Source organism: Podarcis bocagei (assembly GCF_964188305.1).
Source record: "Podarcis bocagei genome assembly, chromosome: 8".
NCBI classification, from domain to species: domain Eukaryota; kingdom Metazoa; phylum Chordata; class Lepidosauria; order Squamata; family Lacertidae; genus Podarcis; species Podarcis bocagei.
The window spans coordinates 57,242,714-57,266,137 of NC_138133.1; the positions used below are offsets into that span (position 1 = coordinate 57,242,714).

Here is a 23,424-nt window from a genome sequence, read left to right on the forward strand (position 1 = left end):
TAGAATCATAGAGTTGGAAGAGACCACAAGGGCCATCGAATCCAACCCCCGGCCGAGCAGGAAACACCATCAGAGCACTCCTGACATATGGTTGTCAAGCCTCTGCTTAAAGACCTCCAAAGAAGGAGACTCCACCACACTCCTTGGCAGCAAATTCCACTGTCGAACAGCTCTTACTGTCAGGAAGTTCTTCCTAATGTTTAGGTGGAATCTTCTTTCTTGTAGTTTGGATCCATTGCTCCGTGTCCGCTTCTCTGGAGCAGCAGAAAACAACCTTTCTCCTTCCTCTATGTGACATCCTTTTATATATTTGAACATGGCTATCATATCACCCCTTAACCTCCTCTTCTCCAGGCTAAACATGCCCAGCTCAGTTAGTAGTAGAGCTGAATCAAGTCTCATATACTATACACTAGAATCCATACTTTGTTTCTGCTAACAAGCAGTATGTTTCTGTAGCTTGCATCCATGGACATGGCAACCTGAACTCTACTTCCATGGATAATAATAGTTTCTCATTATCAATACACAGGCACCCCCAATACAAGTTGCAGTCCTTCTCCCTCAATTGTGACCATGAGCACATTTTGATCCTTATGAATTCTGAAAGCAAAAAACACCAGCTTTAAAGAAAGGGATGGAGACTCTATGGCCACCCAGATATTCTCCCTGTATTCCCCAAAAGTGTCGCTAACGGGGAGGATGACTGGAGCTGTGATCCATCAATATCTGGATGGCCACAGGTTCCCCATTCCTGCTCTAGAGACAAAAACCCTTAAAAACTCTTATAAAACTAGAGGAATGCCAGTTCATTATATTACACTTTTATTTTACAGTATTTCCAAAGCTCTTTTACAGATGCTTTAACTGGGAGAGCTGCAATACTGACCAAAGGAAAAAATATATACCTACAGATTGATTACACAAGTCTTAATATCTACTTGTACTGAACCATTAATATCCAAAGGGGTGTGTCAGGTAGGGCAGTGGGTGTGCGGCAATGCAAATTGCACAGAGAGAGAGAGAGATGTTAAAACAAAAAGTAAACATTGTATCCATGGCTACACAACAGAGGGCTTTGCAAACACGTTTGGTACTGTAACATTCTAGACAGCAATATGCTTCGAAATACATATTTAATACAATACATGCCTTAGAAAGCTTGTATTCTGTGCGTGTAAACTTCAACCAAATAAACTAGGTACGTTAAAAAATAGAAATAAAATCTGAAAGTAAGCTCTTTATCTCAAAAGTAGGCTGAATTTATGAGAACTTTGATTTATCATTGGAACTTTACACTTCCCCCTGCCATTTTGTTTTTACTAATAAGCGTCTTGATGCTACTTAATTACTGCTACTGTGCAAGACACAGAGATAAGACCTCCAAAAGGGCAAAAGCACTGCCTTGATACATGTACGTCACTGATTTAAGTAAAAATTTGTATGGCTCACACCACAAAAAGAAGCACTGCAGAATCAGCTTTAGGGTAGCATCGCAGTGTCACAGCTGTATTCCTGTGGTGCAGCTGCGTACAAGGTTTTCTAACGCACTGAGAAAAATCCCAGACAATATTTCAGTAACCTAATTGCTATGCTTCATATTTTGCCTACTGAATATTTACTTGCATGATCCTTTCTGGAAGCTAGGCAGAGACAAGATGCGATGGTCCAAGCACCTTAATTGTCTGCAAGATTGCCAAGTGAAGCCAATTCTTCAGGCGCAGGTTTCCGTGTTGTCTAGACTAGGTGAGTGCACTTACAAGGACTTTTTCCAGGATGCTCACCCCCCCCCCCCGGCATCAGGCACATGCTGGCTTTTGCCCTGCTCCAGGCTTCACTAACAATTTTTGGATTGTTCCATATTTCATAATGGTTGTCCACAGGGCATAACGGTGGAATTGGGAAGCAAAAAAGGCAACTGGGATTATACATGAAATTTCCACCAAGCAACAAAAGTCTAGATTGTAGGGCAGTGGCACAAAGGCATATTAGGCATTTTATTCCCACCCACCCACCCATTGGCCACTATATTACATTTTTAGCTCTCATTAAACCAATTGAAAACAATATCAGATTAAGGCCAACATCACACTTTCTACCACAGACAAATTCTGCAACCAAGATGTCACTGGAGTAGGTTGCAACTTTTGAAACCAGAGCTTCTTTATCCAACCTAAATTGCAATCAGTGGTTTCTGATCATATTTACAAAGTCATAGGCATCATTACAAGCATTTTTTTTACAGATTATTTACTTACACGTTCACATTTCCACCTTCATTTATTTACTAATGTTCAAATTGCGAGTGGTCAAGGGCTGACAGTTTAGAACAAAAACAAAAATTCCAGCACATCAAGGGCTGCAAAGTTCAAGTTTGAATCATTCTTGTTGCAATGGAATAATGACATACCAGCTCTGAACCAAGTGTGCAGGGGAAGGGAATAAATGGTAAACAATTCGGGTTTTCCCCCATTAGAATGACCTTCCAGGGGAAATATATAATCTGAAATAAGGCAAAAAGAAAAAGGCATTTCAATCTATGCAAAATTAAGGGCTAATAATTTCCTTGTACAGATGTCCTGAGATTTGTACTGAATGGGTTCTGTATGTGTTTATCACTAATATTAACTTAAAGCTCTATACACTCAACAAAGTTTGGTTAATCATGGACCCTTATTAAAAAGTGAGGCAATAAAACATATGAGAACAGAAGTGAGGGCAAGGGCATTAACAAATGCCTCCATCTTTCTCACCGGCCTGAAAGACCAAATGTCCAACAAAATGTAAAAGACAGCATATGTTTTGTGTAGTCTAAAAATCTGTTGTGATAACTTATTGCAAATTGCACTTGGCAGTTCACCACACCAATGGAAAACTGGGCCCCTGTTGGTTCACACAGTCCTGTAAGCCTTGACTCAAAGTCACCAGTAGAAGGATCTGGAGAGAAAGTTTGCAGCTGAGCTCAGCCAGCTGGCTGCACCTTCTGGGTGTGATCCAACCCGGGACACTGCTTTGTCTTGCTCCTTTGAAGGGCTTTCATCTTCTGGCAGATACTCAGGGAGGTCGGTATTCTGTTCCACTTCTACAGGAGTATCTTGGAATGGAACCAGCATCTGTTTAATGGGATTCAGAAAGTCGTTTTACCCAATCTGACCTTGCTGTGAAGCTCAGCATCACTCATTCATGCAACTGCTGTTTTAGACATAGTTCAGAGTTTTAGCAAAACTAGGAACTGTGGCATGCAAGATAACTTTATAGGTCTGAAAAAATAACTCCTCCATTCACTTCCTGATAACCCTCAACCAATGGGAAGAGTTTACCTACACTATAGCAGGCTTTGGACCAAGCTCTTGGAGACCTGTGTAATTAATCTGAGTTTCCAAAACGGTTGCGCTTAATATAATCACTGTAATTCAGAAGACTGCAAACGCTCTTAGCAACATGATATTAATGCCTTCATTGCATAAGGCTATTTTGCACCTCTTGCTAACTGAAATCAATATTCTACAATGCTAAACCGGTGACACACTTTCAACTTCTACCAGATTTTCCATGTGCAGTTGGCATGAAAGCTCCACAAAAGCAGAAGCTTTCTCTTGTTTCAGGAAGTGAGGTGCCCTGTATGAACACACTGCTGCTTACATTGCATAGATATAACATGCCTTGGATTCAAAGTAGAAATTAAAGGCGACGACATACACACACACCCCAAAAAAAGCCACATCAGCATACAGTTTCATGTATGTTCAGCCAGTGGGATTATTGCTGCACCCAAAGAATGGACCAATTGCATTTAATTGCTTTTCTTTAATTGCCAACGCTACCAACAGGCTTGTTTTCTAAATTACGGAGCATTCTCTCACCTCTTCTCCACTTTCACTTTTCACAACTTGCTGGGCTTTCATAACTTTGGTTGATGCTATTGCTGTTGCCAGTGCCTATACAACAAGAAAATGGAAAATTAGAAAAGAAGAGCAGGTGAGTAAGTCTTTACTCGGCGTCAGAAAAATGTGAAAGGCAAACCGCTGCAAACCTTACCTCTGCTTTCAAATCTGATCTGATTCGGACTACACATCTTTGAACTGCCATTTGAAACGTGAAGCTGATGACCCCTTTAATCTTCAGCAAGGCCTCTTCGCAAAGGTTTCTCCGAGACTAAAAATTAACGGCACCAGTTATTTGCAAACACCTAATAAATAATTGCGTACGTTAAACACAGATCAGTTAAGAAACAAGACACATGAATTGAAGCAGAATGATGCTTTTCAATATATATATATATATATTAAAAGAGGAGAAGGAATGGCTCTGAATTTAGCCATAAGAGAATTTAAAAACAACATTCCTGCCTACATTTTGACGACAAACCAGAATGGAATCAACTGTGAATAATGAGGGGAAAGTGCTGAAAAGCAAAGCAAGCTTTTCTCCGTATGATCAGCTAAACAGTCCCCTGTGGTTAAGTTCTGACTGACTGCAATGCTCATTGATGAGCAGTTAGTGTTTAAGTTGCTATTTATCAGACACCTTGTATCCATACTGACTGAATGCATCAAAGCAGCTGTTGTATCCTTCAGCTACCTCATCTGTGGCAGCTCATGGACATCACTGCACTGCACAAACTGAACTCTGATTGCAAAGGAAAATGTCCGCTCACAAAACACACAAGTGAACGCTTACGTTTAAAGCAAGTGACAGGGCCTACTGTGCAACAACACGACACTGACCTGTGCTAGTTGCACCTGCTCTACGTTAGCTCAGCGTGCTTCCGTGCATTTACTGAGTGTCTCAAAGACATCAGCATACAAATAAGTGGCCTCCTAGAACTACCACAAGTGCAGTGTGAAACACAGCCTGGCCCACATAATCATGTATACGAGCTGCTTGCTTGGTGTCTTACGACACGAACACGATCTTCTCAACCGGCACTGCATTCTTAACTCCCTCCTCAAGCCTAGCTCCCCATACCCAGGGTTTATGGCTAAGGCAGCAGATTGGCTCAGATGTAACAGGAAGCCATGGTGTTTTGCCATGTTAACAAGCCTAAACAGGCCTCAGACTGACACACTTTCCTCCTCCTCTTATTTTGCATAGCCACCAGTTTCCCATTGCATCCAAATTTGGGGATGCAGGTTCCTTAAGAGCAAGAAAGGATCAAACCATGGTTTCAGAGCCCAGTCTGAAGTTTAGCCAAAGTACAAATCCAAGTCCATACCTTATGGGGAACTCCCAGTCTCCTCGCAAACAACACAAGACATGGGGAGCACACAAACATGAGACTCATTCATAAGTAGTACAGTGGTGCCTTGCAAGACGAAATTAATCCGTTCCGCGAGTCTCTTCGTCTAGCGGTTTTTTCGTCTTGCGAAGCAACCCTATTAGCGGCTTAGCGCTATTAGCGATATAGCAGCTATTAAAGGCTTAGCGGCTATTAAAGGCTTAGCGGATTAGCGGCTAAAAGGCTATTAGCGGCTTAGAAAAAGGGGGGGAGCGAAAAAAAATTGGAACACTCGCAAGACGTTTTCAGCTTGCAAAGCAAGCCCAGAGGGAAAATCGTCTTGCGAAGCAGCTCAAAAATGGAAAACCCTTTCGTCTTGCGGGTTTTCCGTCTTGCGAGGCATTCGTCTTGCGGGGCACCCCTGTATCAAACTATGGTCTGACATTACATGAGCAACTTTCAGGTTTAGCAATTCTCGCTATAAATCACCAATTCTGCCCTATACATTCTGGTGCTTGGCAAACTGTCTGATACTACATTCATATGGAAAAAGCTGTGGTTTGTAAAAACCAGTATCGGTAATTGTCTGCAAAACCAGAACTGGAAACCACAGTGGAACATAGGAAGATGCCTCAAACAGAGTCATACCATTGGTGCATCTGCTAGCTCAGTATTATCTAGACTGAGTGTCAGTGGCTCGCAAGGGTTTCAGGCAAGGCACATTCCCAGCCCTACCTGGACATGCCAGAGGCTGCAGCTGAGATCTTCTACATGGGAAACAGGTGTTCTACCACTGAACCAGAGAATACACTCGTTGAAACAATATGTAAAACTTCAGCATGTACATCAGGCCAACACAGGTGAAATAAGATTAGTCAAATGTGCTCCAATTTTCAAGTTGTGTTTTTTGCTTCAAAGCAGCCCCATACAGAGAGCATCATTACAGTGACCTAGCCCCCGAGGTGTAACTAGGGCATAGATAACCAACTCCAAGTTCATCCTCTATAGGGAGGCCCAAAGCTTTTAGTCAATATTCAGAAAAGCTGGAAGAAAAATGAACTAAAATCCAACAAGTTCATGTTTGGCAAGATTAAGTCAAACTGCTGAATTTTATCTGGGTTTCTGCCTCAAGAGTAACCTACAGATACACCTGACTATGCATTGGAAATCTGTATTTATGAGAAAGAACAGTCCTAGTCCTACACACACACACACACACACACACACACACACACAGCAGTATTGTTTAGGGTTTGTGGCAGTTATTGAAATTATATTAATTAATTTTTACATTTTATAATGATTTATGTGGAAATGGTTCAATTATGGCTGTGCACTTTTTGATGCCTTTAATTTATTGTTTGATTATTTTTGTTATGCTTGTAATTATGCAAATCTTTTCACGTTGTGAGCTGCCTTGACCATGGTTTTAAGTATGGAAAGGCAGCATACAAACAAATGATGGTGGTGATTATGAGATGACAGGGCAAGCAGGAGTAGTGACAAAATGTTCATGATGCCCACTAAAGTATATTGCTGGGATATACATAGAGCTTTAGATAGTAATTACATAAGATTTCACAAGAGAGGACAATTAGTATCATTTCTGTGAAAAACAAAGTACAGCTGTTCAGTTATTATTGTCCTTTAGGGTTTGCATTTGCTTGCTTGTTTAATCTTCTGGGTTTTTTTAACTGCCTAAAATCTTAAGAAAAAGAGGCAAAAAGAACATGATTATCCTAGTTGTTGTTGTTGCTGTTGTTATTATTATTATTTCTACACTTGAAGATAGCTTACATTTCACGGATGAATGTAGGTGCCCATGTTAGAAGCACCTCCCTGAAAATCAGAATTGCTGCAAGTGCTGACTATAGTTTAAGATAGCACTTGGAGGTCAAAATGATTTACAAACAGTGTTTTTCATTGCCCTTTGTAGACTGAAATCGCATGCTGTGCACAAACTAAAAAGCAAGTAAAAATCTCCCTAAGAGCAGAGAAGGTTTTGAGGACAATTTAAAAAACCGAATAAACTTTAATACACATTTGCCCCTTTTTGCTCTTGAAGGAATATACTGCCAGGCCATCAGCAGTTAAGGAAGCCCTCCAAATTAAGTATGTCTACACTTCTTACTGCATGCTGGCTACTAGAAACAAGCAGCTTTACCTCAACAGAGAGGAGTAAAACTGCAAGGATCTGCATTAGCATTGTTTTAGGAGAGCAATACAGGCAGCTTTGAGATATGCTGACCACAGACCATTTACGGTGGTAACGTGTATTTAAATTGGCAGGCAAAATAGAAACAGGCAGCATTTTTCTGGCTTTTAGAGAAGCTTTAGAGACAGTGATGAGCAAACAAATGAGCTACCAAGTCAGTAAACATAATAAGGACAAGACTACTGGAACTGATTAAACCTGGCTTAAAGAAGCGGGTCGGGCAGAGGAGGGGAGAGAGAAATATAAGGAGAGAGCAAGATGGCGGTGGCAAGAAGAGGAGGAAGGTAACTCTGGGAAAGGAGGGGTACGCATATGCTCATTATTCATCCGATTAACAGCCACTGACTTTATTAAAGAAGATGGGATATATATACAGACCTGGTTCTCTTAAAAGGCTTACTTAGGCCCCCCACCCCCAAACAAATGTAAGCCAGTGCAGCAGAAGATCAGGTTTGATAATTTAAAAGGCTACAAAACTGAAACAGAGACCTGAGGGCACTTGTGGATAACATGCTCAAACAGCCTTGCATGCTGCTTGGCAGCCATAAAAAGGCAAACATGACCCTGGGGTGTTATCTACAGGGGAATGGAGGATAAATTTATAGAAGTTATTCTGACATTGCATGGAGAATCCACTGAGACCTCATTATTACAACAGTTATCCAATAGCCAAGAGAAATTTCAGGCAATGAGAAAAGATGTTAGGAAGAGCAGGCTAAGAAAATTCAACATTTCCTTAGGCCTGAACATTGGGAAGTTGATAAATTGTTATGAATGTCTCATGATGTGAAGAAGAAAAAACACCGGGGGGAAATTACCATTCATCTGATGGCTAGGTTGATCAACCTTTTCCGGTATAAAGTATCACTAGAGAGACCAATGATCTGACTCAGAAGAAGGCAGCTTGTGATGTTCTGATGTCCAAACTTAATGCGATCAATTATTTAATGTGATCTTTCTACTGTCAGCTTCTTGGGGGTATTTAACGTTTTGCATCAGTAAATTCTGATGCATAGTACAGTGGTGCCTCGCAAGACGAAATTAATCTGTTCCGCGAGTCTCTTCGTCTTGCGGTTTTTTCGTCTTGCGAAGCACGGCTATTAGCGGCTTAGCGGCTATTAACGGCTTAGCGGCTTTTAACGGCTTAGCGGCTTTAAGAAAAAGGAAACAAACTCGCAAGAACTCGCAAGACGTTTCGTCTTGCGAAGCAAGCCCATAGGGAAATTCGTCTTGCGGAACGACTCAAAAAACGGAAAACTCTTTTGTCTTGCGCGTTTTTCGTCTTGCGAGGCATTCGTCTTGCGAGGTACCACTGTAAATTCAAAAGACGTCTCCCCCCAGCCCCTTGCTGCAAAAGACGTGCGGGGGAAGCGGGGAAGCGAAGCACTTCGCTTCCTGCTGCCCCCAACCTCTTCTGAAGCAAGGGGCTGGGGGGAGATAGCGATCTCCCTGCAGCCCCTTGCTGCAAAAGACGTCCGGGGGAAGCGGGGAAGCGAAGCACTTCGCTTCCCGCTGCCCCCGGACCTCTTCTGAAGCAAGGGGCTGGGGGGAGATAGCGATCTCCCTGCAGCCCCTTGCTGCAAAAGACGTCCGGGGGAAGCGGGGAAGCGAAGCGCTTCGCTTCCCGCTTCCCCCGGACGTCTTTTGCAGCAAGGTGCTGCGGGGAGATCGCTTCTCCCGGTGCTCCGAAGCCGGGCGGGGGGCAGGGGACACCTCCCACCGCCGTGGGGACACCTTTTGAAGGCAGGCGGGGGGGAGCAAAGACTTTCGCCCCCCGCCCGCCTTCAGAAGAGGTCCAGGACCTCTTCTGAAGGCTGGCGGGGGGCAAAAGTCTTTGTCCCCCCTGCCTGCCTTCCCAGGGGCTTTTAAATCGCCCCGGACAGCGGAGAAGTCCTCCGCTGTCCGGGGCGATTTTAAAATGCCGCCCGCCAGCATTTTAAGATCGCCCGGACAGCGGAGAAGTCCTCCGCTGTCCCGGGGTTTTTTAAAATGCTGGGGGTGGGAAGAAAAGCCCTTGTCCCCCCGCCCCCCAGCCTTCAGAAGAGGTCCGGGGACAGACTGTCCCCGGACCTGGTCTGAAGGCGGTTTCCCTAGGAACGCATTAATTGATTTTCAATGCATTCCTATGGGAAACCGTGCATCGCAAGACGAAAAAACCGCAAGACGAAGAGATTTGCGGAACGAATTAATTTCGTCTTGCGAGGCACCACTGTACAGACTTCATATATGTTATTATGTTTATGGCATTTAGTACAGAGCAGTCTAAGCTGTAAACTCAAGGAATGCTTACAGAAAACAAGGTGCCCTTCACACACCTTGATACATAAGTGTGCATTGTATGCCCCAAAACACCCTTTTCTTACCGAATCATCAAGGCCATCTATGTGTAACACGACTGTTTTAGCACGTTTATTTGTACTTCCCAGAAAAAACTGAGCTTTCCGGCGCCGTGAATTCATCTCGTTCACATTGTCAACGTCGGACATTGTGGAAGACTGAAGAATATCATAGATTTCAGAAGCCAACAGTTTTGTCTCTCCTGGTGTGGTGGTCCTAAGGCAAAGCAAACTGAGGTTTGTATGGATTTTGCTTTACAATCCTTCGTATTTTAGTTTTGTTAAATATATTTCAACAGCTTAATACAGTCTCTAAGCAATTTACAAATAACATGATATATATATATATATAACTCAGAAATTAGGGTACAATGCAATGCAATAAAATAATAAAATCTGAAAGAACAAAAACATGGCACCATATCTGAAACACCTTTAGAGTCATGGACCCCTTCCCCCTTCCTCTTACCAAGGCACATCCTGACTCACCAAATACTACACATCACACTCAAGTGTTGCCTTAAAGGTAAAGGACCCCTGACAGTTAAGTCCAGTCGCAGACAACTCTTGGGGTTGCAGCACTCATCTCACTTTACAGGCCAAGGGAGCCGGCGTTTGTCTGCAGACAGTTTTTCTGGGTCATGTGGTCAGCATGACTAAATATTCTGGTGCAACAGAACACCGAAACCAGAGCAGCGCACAGAAACGCCATTTACCTTTCCACCAGAGCAGTACCTATTTATTTACATGCACTTTTTGGGGTGCTTTCAAACTGCTAGGTTGACAGGAGCTGTGTTGCCTTACATCTACACAAATCAATGATACCTACTACTTATTCAGTATCACTTGTCCCAACCTACACCCACACCTCATTCATACCCACCAATATGCACAAACACGCCATCCACTCAGTGATTCCAATACAGTGGTGCCTCGCAACACGAAAAGAATCCGTTCTGTGATTCTCTTCGTCTAGCGGTTTTTTTGTCTTGCGAAGCAAGCCCATTGACGGATTAGCGGATTAGCGCTATTAGCGGCTTTTAGCGGCTTATCTGCTGATCGGATCAGCTGATAAGCGGATTAGCGGCTTAGAAAAAGGGGGGAAGGGGAAAAAACCAGCAGGAACTCGCAAGACATTGTCGTCTTGTGAAGCAAGCCCATAGGAAATTCGTTTTGCGAAGCACCTCCAAAACGGAAAACTCTTTCGTCTAGCGAGTTTTCCGTCTTGCGAGGCATTCGTCTTGCGGGGCACCACTGTACTTCACACTCAATCACCAACCACTTTCATCAGTCGAGTCCTTCCACTGCACAAAAGTGTACTGCAAAAACTAGGGAGACAATGAAACCATTCACTGACAGAGCAGTATAAATAACAAGGGAGGTGGTCACCCATCAGTCACACAGATGAACTGCACCCCCCTGCACCTGGTACTCCTTCCTCTCACCAAAAATTGCCCACAGACAATTCAAACCACACAAGAGGAATTAAAAGAAAAAGAAAAACCTTGAAGGAAGGCACCCATATAACAATCCCAACACCCTTTGCCTCAGCAGTACAGTACTGGTTTTATAAATTTCCAAAATGCAGGTTCTCAATATGAAGCTAAGTGATGCGTTAACTTCCTCTTATGCTGTCTGGTTATCTTTAGCTGAATTAGGAACCATACATACATACATACATAATTTTATTTGGATGCCGCCTTTCCACAGTTCAAACCCCCCTCAAGGTGGTTTACAACATTAAAAAACACATAACTGCAACGTAACTGAAGTATTTATAAACAATAAATAAAACATTAAATACACAACCAAACTGAACAATTTCCACATAAATCACAATAAAATATAAAGATACAAAAAAGCCAACAGCAGCAACAGAAACACACAACCCCAACACAACCCTCCCCCCAAACAACATGAAAACCAGGCAGACATCCATGGTTTCCATACCTTGTCTGCATGACCCTTTCTAATGCCCCAATATGAAAAGTTTTCATCTGACTATCAAAACTGTATGCACCGCCTTAATTCCCATTGAGGTTTCTTGCCCACACTATGCAGAGCCCTAGTTGACTAGCAGTTCTATTGAGCTGGGCTTCTTCACCTCAGCACTGCTCCCTGCAAAGTTTTCTCTGGAACTCTCCTGTCTCCAATATTCCTCTTGCTCTCCCTCTTCTGCCTATAACATCCATCCAGCATTCTCGTTCTCCTGTCTCAAACCATGGATCTCCTGTATATCTGTGTATCTGAAGAAGTGTGCATGCACACGAAAGCTAATACCAAGAACTAACTTAGTTGGTCTTTAAGGTGCTACAGGAAGGAATTTTTTTATTTTGACTATGGCAGACCAACACGGCTACCTATCTGTAACTGGAACCATGGATCTCCTTGTTGTCTTTTCCCCACAGATACTCTGCATTTCACAGTAAGAGTGAACAGCAGCCACTTACTTTTGACAGAATGCCGTCCAACAGCACCATTAGACCAACAGAAAACCAACTGAACTTATCTGCATTGCCCCAACTAGGATTTTATTTCTTGCTCAGAGAAGTGGGGTGGTTCTTTATTTGATCAGAAAGCAATGGGTTTTGCATTTTAATGTACTTAAAATATGACGAGTGGGGGGGGGGAGTATTTCGTGACACAAGCAACTTTTCTGCATCAGCTGACAACAGAGGGACCAAGGGACCAAGCAACATTGCTCTCCTTTGGGTAACTGTAAAAACACCCTTTGAGTCAAAGGAGTAAAAGGAAAAGAAGCAAGTCCACTGCCAGTCTGGCTATTTCCCTTCCGTAGGGACTGACCTCAGCCTGGAATACTGTCAGTCTGGCATCTTTCACATACACTAACGTCAAATTAAAATATGCTGCCCCCTTTAAAAACAGCAGCTTGAGCAATCTTTGCTTTTTATTCCAGCAAGCTGTCAAGAACGGACGGCATATCAGACAAGAGCCTGTTTCAGCATTTCCCCTTCATAGCTTTTCGATTTGCACGGAAGACTACAGCATTTCTAACATCTCAGAATTCAGACGATGCCCAGCTATCAAGTTTAATGGATGCTTTAAAATACTGCTTGTTCCATCATCATCACCTATTTCCAATTCTATGCAATGAAGCCCAAAATTATTATTTGAAGGTACTTGGGGGAGGGGGGAATAATGGTTTCCACTAAAAAAAGAAGAATGGAGTGACATGACTGCTTAAAGCAAAGAATGAATTTCAGCACATACCCTCCCCTCTGGAAAGTGGAGAAATGGCACCCAAATTTGCAGGTTGTGAATGGGACAATGATATTCAGGGAGCGTTTTGGTACAGCTATAGATGAGCCCCTAACCAGTTTTGAAGATTTAATGTTTAGCATGATTGCAGAACACAATATTTGTATAAGATCACAAAACAAAAGTTGATGTTTAAGTTGTTTTGCAAAATGCTTACTGAACTCCGAATTCCTGAAATATTTTCAATTCTGAAAATTTGTAGTATGTATGTATGTATGTATTTCCTTCCGACCAACAATTATAATTCTGACAAAACACATAACAAAACAAGGTGTATCTTCTGATCAAGTAGAATTATTTTGGTCTGTTCTAATTTGACACACTAGATGGCGTTATTACCTTTTATTACGATGTCTTGCAATTCATCCAACACTGCATTCCCAAACTCTGCACGATACTCTTAGTGTGCATGAATAATTTATCTTTCGGCTAAGTGTATAAAACGTTCACAGCCCATTTAAAAGTATACCATATAATCCTGTTTATAGTGTCAGAGAGGGCATCTTTTTCTTCAAATATCCTTTTATGGGGAAGGTGTCATAACAAAGGATCCAATTTTAGAAGGCTACTTGTGACCTTCTAACCATGGTTAATTATTTGTGAGAGGTACAAGCAAGTAAAATTGTCTTAAATCAAAACTGAGGCAGTGGCTTGGTTTACAGGATTGTGTGCATCTTATCATACTTGAAAGGGACTCCTGTGCAATTAAATACATAGTTACTGAGCTAATCGTTTTAGGCAAATAATAAATTTGGGGGGAGTGAATAGATGGGTTTAGTTCAAGTAGTTCAGTATGAGACTCTGGAAGAGGCATATTATCTTGGAATAGAATGCTTCGAGCCAAGTAATTGGATTTTTGCTTTCATTAACTAGCCACTTAGTATCAAGAACTACTGAACATACCAGTATCCTCACAGTGTTTTGAATGTTACATGCAAAGCCAGGAATTCATGTATTGGAGATTATGAAAGGGATCTGCTTGAACCTACACAAGGAAGCCACCTTTGCAATCTAATTCCCAGGTCCCTTATGCTTAAAACAATTTTAAGACAGAAACAAAATATATACCGCAATAATCTGACAGTTTGTAAGGGGGTACAGACTCCCTCAGAAGGTGGTGGTAGGAAGGAAATACGTACATACTCCAACCTTCATTGGAAGATTTTAAAGCAAATGTTGGATGTCATGGATGCTCTAGCTGAGATTTCTGTATTGCAAGGGCTTAGACCAGAAGACTCTTGGGGTCCCTTCCAACTCTACAGTTCTAGGATTCTATTATAAATCATGTACTTTTACTATAGATAGCACACTATACTTACTTTTGCACAACGGTTTGTAAGCTCAGCATCATACCTAGTTCACTTTTCATCTTTTCTCTGTTGGCACGACATTCCGCCAAATAGCGGAGAGCCTGTAAGAAAGGGCAAGTTAAAGTAATCTAATAGAATAATGCTAGTGTTTCTAATTTTTCTTTTATACATCTCTCAAAAATAAACTATCAATTTTGAAGAGATTTTATGTAATGGTTAGAACATATGCAATTTTAGTTTAATAAGCTGCACCCCAAAATATTTTTGGTGTATTCTTGTCTAGAAAAATCCCAGTAATTATATAAATATGATTTTGACTAAATATTGAATTAAGAGAACTGATTCTTTCAGTTGTCTATCAGCAAATATAGTATCATATAAAACTAAGTTAACATTTCCAGCAAGTTGTGTATAATGGGATAACTCAAAATATGAATGTTAAATGTGCAGCTGTTCAAAGCATTGTATTTGCATTGTTGCTGCTGAAGAAGTGTTTTTGTGTTATATATATATAAAACATATATATATGTGTGTGTGTTATATATATATATATATATATATATATATGTAGGTTTTGGTGTCTTCGGGTGTCTTCCCGTGTAAGAGTTGGGGTGTCTAGGCGACGTTTCGACGAGGTCTCACTCGTCATCTTCAGGCTGGTGCTTTCGGCTTCTTGTTACTAGAACAGAGCAGGATCTCAGTGTTTGAGTTCCTATAAATACTGTTGAGGGGGTGTGGTGTATAGCCTCCAACGTTCTGGGCAGAGAGGAAGTTCCTAGGTTAATGTGTCTTTTCTTCTTTTGTTCATTAATTACTTGAGGGATATCTTGAGTGATTACTTGAGTGATATTCTGAGTACCACTTAGGAGGGTCATTAGGTGTGGATTAGTTGCTAAAGCTTTCGTGTCTTGACCTCTTGACCTTGTAAAGAGTTTTTCTGAGAAGATGGCTGTACTGCGCTTAGTTGTGCTCTGGCTTGGCTTCGTGTATAGGGGCGAGCTGTGGTTTTGTGCCCTGTGCCAGCCAGATCTGTGTAGGGATTGCAGGGGGGTGCAGCATCCGGAGGTGCCACTATGGTTTGGCTACTGAATGGTGTCTGTAATTTATCTGTGGAGAGGGTCTGGGTTTGGGTCTGGTGTGGTTGATTGGAGATGGCGTTCTGTGTGCCTCTGGTTCTGGTGTCGGTTTTTGTGGGGAGGGCTAATTTCCAGATGTCTGGCAGGCGGGACGTGTCGTCACGCTTGTTCATGTTGTGAGGGTGTATATATATATGCTTTCGTAGATTTTCACGGGTACAGGAATGCAGGTTTTGGTGTCTTCGGGTGTCTTCCCGTGTAAGAGTTGGGGTGTCTAGGCGACGTTTCGACGAGGTCTCACTCGTCATCTTCAGGCTGGTGCTTTCGGCTTCTTGTTACTGGAACAGAGCAGGATCTCAGTGTTTGAGTTCCTATAAATACTGTTGAGGGGGTGTGGTGTATAGCCTCCAACGTTCTGGGCAGAGAGGAAGTTCCCAGGTTAGTGTGTCTTTTCTTCTTTTGTTCATTAATTACTTGAGGGATATCTTGAGTGATTTCTTGAGTGATATTCTGAGTACCACTTAGGAGGGTCATTAGGTGTGGATTAGTTGCTAAAGCTTTCGTGTCTTGACCTCTTGAGCTTGTGAAGAGTTTTTTTCTGAGAAGATGGCTGTACTGCACTTAGTTGTGCTCTGGCTTGGCTTCGTGTATAGGGGCGAGCTGTGGTTTTGTGCCCTGTGCCAGCCAGATCTGTGTAGGGATTGCAGGGGGGTGCAGCATCCGGAGGTGCCACTATGGTTTGGCTACTGGATGGTGTCTGTAATTTATCTGTGGAGAGGGTCTGGGTTTGGGTCTGGTGTGGTTGATTGGAGATGGCGTTCTGTGTGCCTAGACACCCCAACTCTTACACGGGAAGACACCCGAAGACACCAAAACCTGCATTCCTGTACCCGTGAAAATCTACGAAAGCATATATATATATATATATATATATATATATATATATATATATATGTATGTATAAAACTAGGGGCTGCACTCCTGCTTCCTCCTCTCATCAACCTACCTACCAGTTCCCCCATCCCAACTATGCAACTACTAAGCTCGCTTTCACCTTCACCTCATTTCTGAAGCCACTTCTCTCTCATTCTGCAGTCCTGCTTTACACCCATTTTCACATTCACCCCATGTCCTTGCCTCCTCCCCCTCCTTTTGCACAATTCCCCCTTGCACACCTTCACGGTAACTTTGTGCACCTTCCTCCTTCCACATATTGCACCTACAAAGCACCCTTTTCACAATCCCCTCCTATTCTTTAGACCTTCCATCCCCTTTCATCTTCAGCTCCATTCCCATGCCTCTTGTTGTTGTTGTTGTTGTTTAGTCATTTAGCCGTGTCCGACTCTTCGTGACCCCATGGACCAGAGCACGCCAGGCACTCCTGTCTTCCACTGCCTCCCGCAGTTTGGTCAAACTCATGCTGGTAGCTTCGAGAACACTGTCCAACCATCTCGTCCTCTGTCGTCCCCTTCTCCTTGTGCCCTCCATCTTTCCCAACATCAGGGTCTTTTCCAGGGAGTCTTCTCTTCTCATGAGGTGGCCAAAGTATTGGAGCCTCAGCTTCACGATCTGTCCTTCTAGTGAGCACTCAGGGCTGATTTCCTTCAGAATGGATAGGTTTGATCTTCTTGCAGTCCATGGGACTCTCAAGAGTCTCCTCCAGCACCATAATTCAAAAGCATCAATTCTTCAGCGACCAGCCTTCTTTATGGTCCAGCTCTCACTTCCATACATCACTACTGGGAAAACCCATGCCTCTTACCCCTCCTTTTTTCAACCACCTTTACACCCCCCATTTTCACCTTCACTCCTTTTTCCTCACCCTCCTCCTTTTCTCAACTCTTCCTTGACACAGATCATTTCCATGCCTCCTCCTCTCTCCTATTCTGCAACCCCTTTTCCACATACATCCCAAGCTGATAGATGTTACGGTATCTTTAAGATGAATAGACTTTTAAGAGCAAGCCCGTCAGCTTGTTCAGTTGGAGAAGGATAAGTTTAGTTGACAAATGTTGTATGTATATGGGTGTTTGCTTTTGGGAGGTAAATTGTTATCATACAAACAATTTGGGTTTTTCATTGTTCTACTTAGCATCATATTTTCTCTGAGCTCTAAGACTGCATGTGTCACGATTAAGTGACATTCAGAAACAAGAGGACCTTGAACCAGTTGTCATTGTGTTGTGTAATTGGTCTTGTGCCAACGTTAATGTTTGCTTAGTTCCTAACAGCTCTGATACAGCATGTCCATTGCCCTAATACCTGCTGAAGAGTATTTCTGTTATGTTTCATTATTAATTTAGACTGCCAACTTACACTTTATACTGGGAGTAAGGCCCATTTATTTCAGTAGAACTAGATTCTGATTTGGAGAGTGGGAAGATGAGAACTATGACTACTTTTACCTTGGGGTGGGGGCGTGACCTGGCATCAAACAGAATTAACACTACTCCTGAACTCTCATATTTGATATACATTGCTAAACTTTGGTATCATTCAAATTTGCATCAATAAATTTCTTTCTTTTTAAAGAAATCCTCCACTTCAATGCCATAGTTTCTCAGAATGTACCAGAGTGACAAGAGCATAAACTGCATTTCAGTTTTGCTGCATCTGGGATTGTCATTTTTAGGTGATCCTCTCTGGCTAAGAATCTGTGCTATTACAATACATCTTTTCTTCTTCAGTAAAATTTTCTAAAATGTTTTGTTTTAAGATATTTTATGGAAACACACTGGTGTAAAATATGGTTGCAACAGCCAATGAGTGCTTATTTAATATTAAATCCTGAAATTTAGAGTGCCAATCACATAGTCATGCTACAGAATGCATAGGGAAAAAGTTGCACAATTAGGAAACAGATGATACTTACCAGTAGGGCTGAATGGACAACTGGGGGATTGGGATGATCCAAAAATAAAATAAGGCCTGGTAGACATCCCTGATCCTGGACAATTGCTCTTCTGTTTAGGGGATCAGCTGCAAGGTCCCTCAGCTGATTAACTACAGATAACGCATCAGGCTCTTCACTCATGCTGCTGTTCATTTTTGCTTGTCATACATAAAATTCTGCTGGAAAAGAAATGTTATTAGAAATATTGTGGAGTTAATGGCCACTGTCATTAGCTTGGTGTGGTTCAAATTATATTTCCTTAAGTAATTATTTAGGAGTCTTTAAAAGACTACATGTAGACACTAGTCAGCACATGCTGCTCAGATCACTATTCAAAATTCAACAAAAATGCAAACCTAAGACATAGTATGTATTGTTTTAAATTTTAATGCACTCAAAGTTCCCATTTCCTTTCACCAAAATCAGACAGCAAGTCAAAGAATCTAATAAATAGCACATCTTATCGCTATTTCAGCTATCAACATCAGAAGTTAGCCATTCACTCAGTAATAGAATAATTCTTGCTGGGCAAGAATTATTCCTAATCCACAGTTATCACCATCTTGTACATATAAAGATATGTAAAGCTTGACAATGCTCAACCCTTTGGCCCATCCCACTATGCAAGGACTCCCAGCTTTACCCCAAAAGCAAGTAAATGGGATAGGTGGGTGAAACAATTACTAAAGCATTTGCATTTCACCTTCACATACACACAAAGCACAAAAACATAGTGAGAACTGGCCCCAAGTTTTTAATATTGTGAAGGCTTCAGTCAGACTCCAAAATGCTATTTTAGATATAACAAGGGCTTCCATGCATTGTGAACATAACATTTCACATACAGCTTTCAAAAGTGCCTAAAGGGACTATTATACAGTAAACAGAACAGAATTCTCTTGGGTAAGCAAATGAAGACATGTGGTTGTTCAGGTCTTGACCAGTGCCCAAAGAGCTTCACGCAGCTTATGTATTTATCAGTTGCAATGCTGGATGGAACATGAAGGTATACAATCTCCATAAGGATCTATATTCCAAAATTGTGCATTGGAATTATCATCTGAATAAAGGAAGCATGGCATGAGTAGTGGAAAGTTAACCTTCTCAACTGCTGCATGCCACCCCTGGCAAAACAAAACACAAAGCACTGTTGAAACCCAAATTCAATAACTAGATTATTATAATAGCAATTTTCAAACTTTGCTCCTGAGAATCCTCATATGCTTATCATAGGTTCCTCAATTGAAAGAGCCATGATGAACAGTCAAGGGATTGAATCCAACCAAGTCATACTCAGAGTAAACCCACTGAAACAGACTTGTTAACGATATCCAATGATTTGAATGAGTCTACTCTAAGTATGGCTAATGTTGACAACAACCCAAGCTTCCTAGACAGACAGCTTGCCTATTTCTCCCTGCATAGTATGAAGACATTGTTGAGTATAATCCAGGGTGCACTCACAGCTCACATGCAGCAACAATGAGGACCAATATGGCCGGTGTTCTCTATGAAATGTCTGTTCACCTTAGTAAACATGGTCCAGAATATTCTGAATGCACAAGGTTCTTTAGGGTGGACACCCTCAACTTCTGCAGCAGACAAAGCAATGCAGAAAGGGCTCCTTGAAGGTGGAATTTGAAAACCACTGAGCTAAAAATATGAGCTAACTCCACCATGAATAAAGTATTGAGAAATTAAACTGGTCTGGAAATCAGGATATTTGTTTCCATGAAGCTAATTTCAAAAGCTGTGCTTAGGATCAACCCTAAATACTGTATGTGGCTTTTACTGAAATTGATGGTCCTTAGGGCCACAGACAAATATTTGTGCTATTTACTGATTCAGAATTACACAAATATCGCCAAAGAAACTTGATACAGCTTCTGACCACAACCTGAGCCAGAGACTGACAACATGCTCATATTAAGAATTATATGTGATTCATTAAAACAAATATGCCTCATCAATTTCACTGTTGTTGTTTTTTACTTACTTCAGTGCACAGCACAATCCTATATGCATGTTTATTCATAAATCCCACTCCGCCAGTAGGGCTTGCTCTCTGGTAAGCATGCACAAGTTCATACTCAAACTCTGCCAGGTGTATGCATGCCTTCTTAGAAGTCCTACTTGTTTCAATAGGACTTACTTGCAAGCATATGCAGTCTGATAAAAAATATCAAGACCCAAAGAAATCACTTTTGTTTCTTTTTTCAAAAACAAAAGCAACTCACCATATAGCACTGTGGCTATATTCAAACACCAAGTCTTAGATGCTGCAGCAAGGCTTTTCTAAAATGAAACAACCATTAACCAAATAGTCAGCCAAAAGTAAATCTAGCTCACTGCGATGGAACTTATTCCCAGATGTGGACATCCAAGGTGCTATGTTTGTCATTTGTAATATTTCACGCACTGGTTTGTATCGCAAAAATATCAGAAGTTCAGTACACAAGGGATGGCTACCTTATGCGCCAGCGCTTAAACCTCCTCCCCTTCCCCAGGGCCAGATAACTGAAATCAGCTTCTGCTGCAATCATATCCCCCGTTACCTGGGAGGACTACCCATTGAACCCAATGGAATTTCCATTTGAGTAGACCCACATAGTAGACCCACACTTTAGGCTAGCAGGGACTAAGCCCCACTAAACGAAATTGGGCTTAATTCAGAGTAAACATACATAAGCTGATACTGTGAGAGAAAGGCAGCCATTAGAAACCCCCGATGTTTTGGTGATTTAAAATAAGAGCTTGTGATGGGAAGAGGTCAGGGGACTCCATGTTACCCTGCCCGGGGTCACTCTCCTTGGTCTGGCTTCCCCTGCCTTCAGGGTCCTAATACCCCTTAACCCTCACCAGCCTCCTTGTCCCCACCGACTCCCCACTCCGAAGGTCCCCCATTCCCCGCCCTCACTTTCATAGGATGCGAAAGGGGAGGCGCTTTCTTGCTCCCGCCCCGCCAGAAGAAGGAACGGTCCAGGTCACGTATCTGCTGCCGCGGAGGCCGCCCTCGTGCGAAAGGAGGCCGGGCGGGGAGAAGGCGCTTTGCACCCCGGGGCGCCCGGCCAGAGGTCAGCAGGATTGGAACCTTCTACCCCCGGAGACAACATTCACCCAGCCAGGCGGGCGCTCACAGGTCTCCGGCACCTCGGCGATCCGGGGGACCCCATTGGCTGCAGCCGAAAGCACCTCCTGGCCAGTCGCGGCTCGCCTTGTTACGCGCGTCTCTAATTGGTGAAATGCGGCTGGCTGGACTTCCGCGGCATTGTGGGTTGGAGCCGGTGAAGCTTTTTTTTTTTTTAGGTGGACCTAAGAAACTACAAGTCCCAGGGAGACCTTTCTCGGCGTCGTGAGCTTTCGCTGTCACGCGAGAGTATGGCGCGAGCGGGGTTGTAGGCGAAAAGGATAAACAGAGCGATTGTGTGAGCGCTTATGGGAAGCGAGTCCCGCTCCTGTTCAGCGCGATGTATTTGTGGGTGTTGCCTCGGGGGTTTGCTACCGCAGGATGAAAAGGAAGTGTTGCAGCGCAGCCCCGCGTATGTATATTCTGAAGTAAGCCCCGCTGCGTTGAATGGCTCTTCATCTCTAGTTTGGGAATGCAGGCAGCCTTATTAGCCAGTTCTACTCAGGAGTAAGTCGTATTGAATTGAATGGGGCTTACTCCTGGGCATGTGGGGCTTGGATAGCAGCCTTAATTTCCTCTTTCACCAGCATGCCGTGAGTCTGAAAAATAAACGAATTTTGGAGTACTTTCGGAATAAAACCTTTTTTTCCACTCGTAAAAACCAAAAATAAACATTAAAAAATGGAGCGTGGGGTGACCCTGTTCGCTACCCTTAGCTCCCTGGAGTAACGGCAGGGTAAAACTTCAACAGATAAACAATTACAAATGGGATCTGCTCCACAGGAGTGCTCTTAGGTTAGAGCAGGAAGAATTGAGGGGTGGGAGGAGAAGGCTCTGAAGTTTCCCCCTGCTGTACTATACAGTACATATAGCAATAGAGGGCTCCTAGCTCCTAACGTGGGTCCCTATATGAAATAAGAGGGGAGGTATCCAGTTCTGGAGAGTGGGAAAGAGAAATGGTATTGTCTTGAAACACCCCTTAAATTATTCCGGGGAGAGGGGGGAGAGCAAGTCAATTCCCTCTCTTCCCCTGCTTTCCATCTTCCTTATTTTCAAACTGACAACATAAGACAGCATTCCATTCTATCAGCTATCTTAACTGATAGAAATCAGGCAGACTTTCTAAGTCTTGAGTTTTTTTGCCATAAGACTTTAACAAATCAGTCAGGACCAGGGGGCATTGTGGCAAAGCTGTTGCCACCCTGTTGGACTCCATCTAAAGTTGGACCACATCAAAGGAAGACTATGCGGTGTCTTGACTAGGATGCATTCTTCTGTAGCAACATGCATTTTATCAATTTCCGTACTTATAAGACGTTTTATCAGTGGTATTTAACTCCCCATAAATTTATTGAGAAATGGGCTTTTTCTTGATGTATTGAAATAGGAAGTATAATGACAACACAGCCATATGTTGTTTTCAGTTTACTGTAAAGTTTTTAGTTGGGAATTTTCGTTACTGTATTGCAAAGTTATTGCTTACTGCAAACACACTGCAATCTTTAAAAATACTAATAATAGTAATAAAATACATTTTAAAAAAAGGAGGTAGATACCTGGATAGCTCAGTTGGTTACATCATGGTGCTGATAATGCCAAGGTTGCAGGTTTGATCCCCATATGGGACAGCTGCATATTCCTGCATTGCAGTGGGTTAGACTAGATGATCCTCTGGCTCTCTTCCAACTCAACAATTCTACGATCTAAGCTTTGTAAGTAGAGTGCAGTCTTTTGGGAGTTGGCCACCCCTGGTATAGGATAAGAACCCAAGCCTAAACATACTTGGGAGTAAGCCTCATCAAAGTACAGTAGTAGGAACTTAGGAAGCTGTCTTATACCTTAGACTTAGGCATGTTTAGGCTGCTCACAAGGCAGCTTACAAGACAAAATGCAATACAAATATATAATATAAAATCTAAACAACTACGTATTTAAAACAAACGCTTGACAGCGTATCAAGCCATATTATT

At 42.4% G+C, this 23,424-nt stretch overlaps 1 protein-coding gene across 2 annotated transcripts; it reads right to left on the minus strand.

Annotated features, from left to right (window-relative positions):
* Positions 1-808: 808 nt before the first annotated feature.
* Positions 809-21,522, minus strand: ARMC1 (armadillo repeat containing 1). Of its 2 annotated transcripts, none has more exons than XM_081205125.1 (7): positions 21,245-21,522; positions 18,307-18,506; positions 14,368-14,459; positions 9,797-9,986; positions 4,039-4,155; positions 3,864-3,938; positions 809-3,113 (listed from the first exon to the last, which is right to left on the minus strand). In XM_081205125.1, the coding sequence occupies exons 2-7, from the start codon at positions 18,478-18,480 to the stop codon at positions 2,922-2,924; spliced, it is 840 nt and encodes a 279-aa protein (XP_081061251.1). In that variant the 5' UTR covers positions 18,481-18,506; positions 21,245-21,522; the 3' UTR covers positions 809-2,921. The 2 variants fall into 2 exon arrangements, with proteins under 2 accessions (XP_081061251.1, XP_081061250.1); XM_081205124.1 differs by having other exon boundaries at positions 18,307-18,503; positions 21,245-21,521.
* Between the last annotated feature and the right edge of the window lie 1,902 nt (positions 21,523-23,424).

Excerpts from the sequence above, each read along its gene's own strand:
- ARMC1 (XM_081205125.1), bottom strand. The coding sequence starts at position 18,480 with ATGAACAGCAGCATGAGTGAAGAGCCTGATGCGTTATCTGTAGTTAAT. Across the intron at positions 9,987-14,367 it reads TTACAAACCGTTGTGCAAAA|GACCACCACACCAGGAGAGA; the intron begins GTAAGTATAGTG and ends GCTTTGCCTTAG. Across the intron at positions 4,156-9,796 it reads TAGATGGCCTTGATGATTCG|TCTCGGAGAAACCTTTGCGA; the intron begins GTAAGAAAAGGG and ends GTTAATTTTTAG.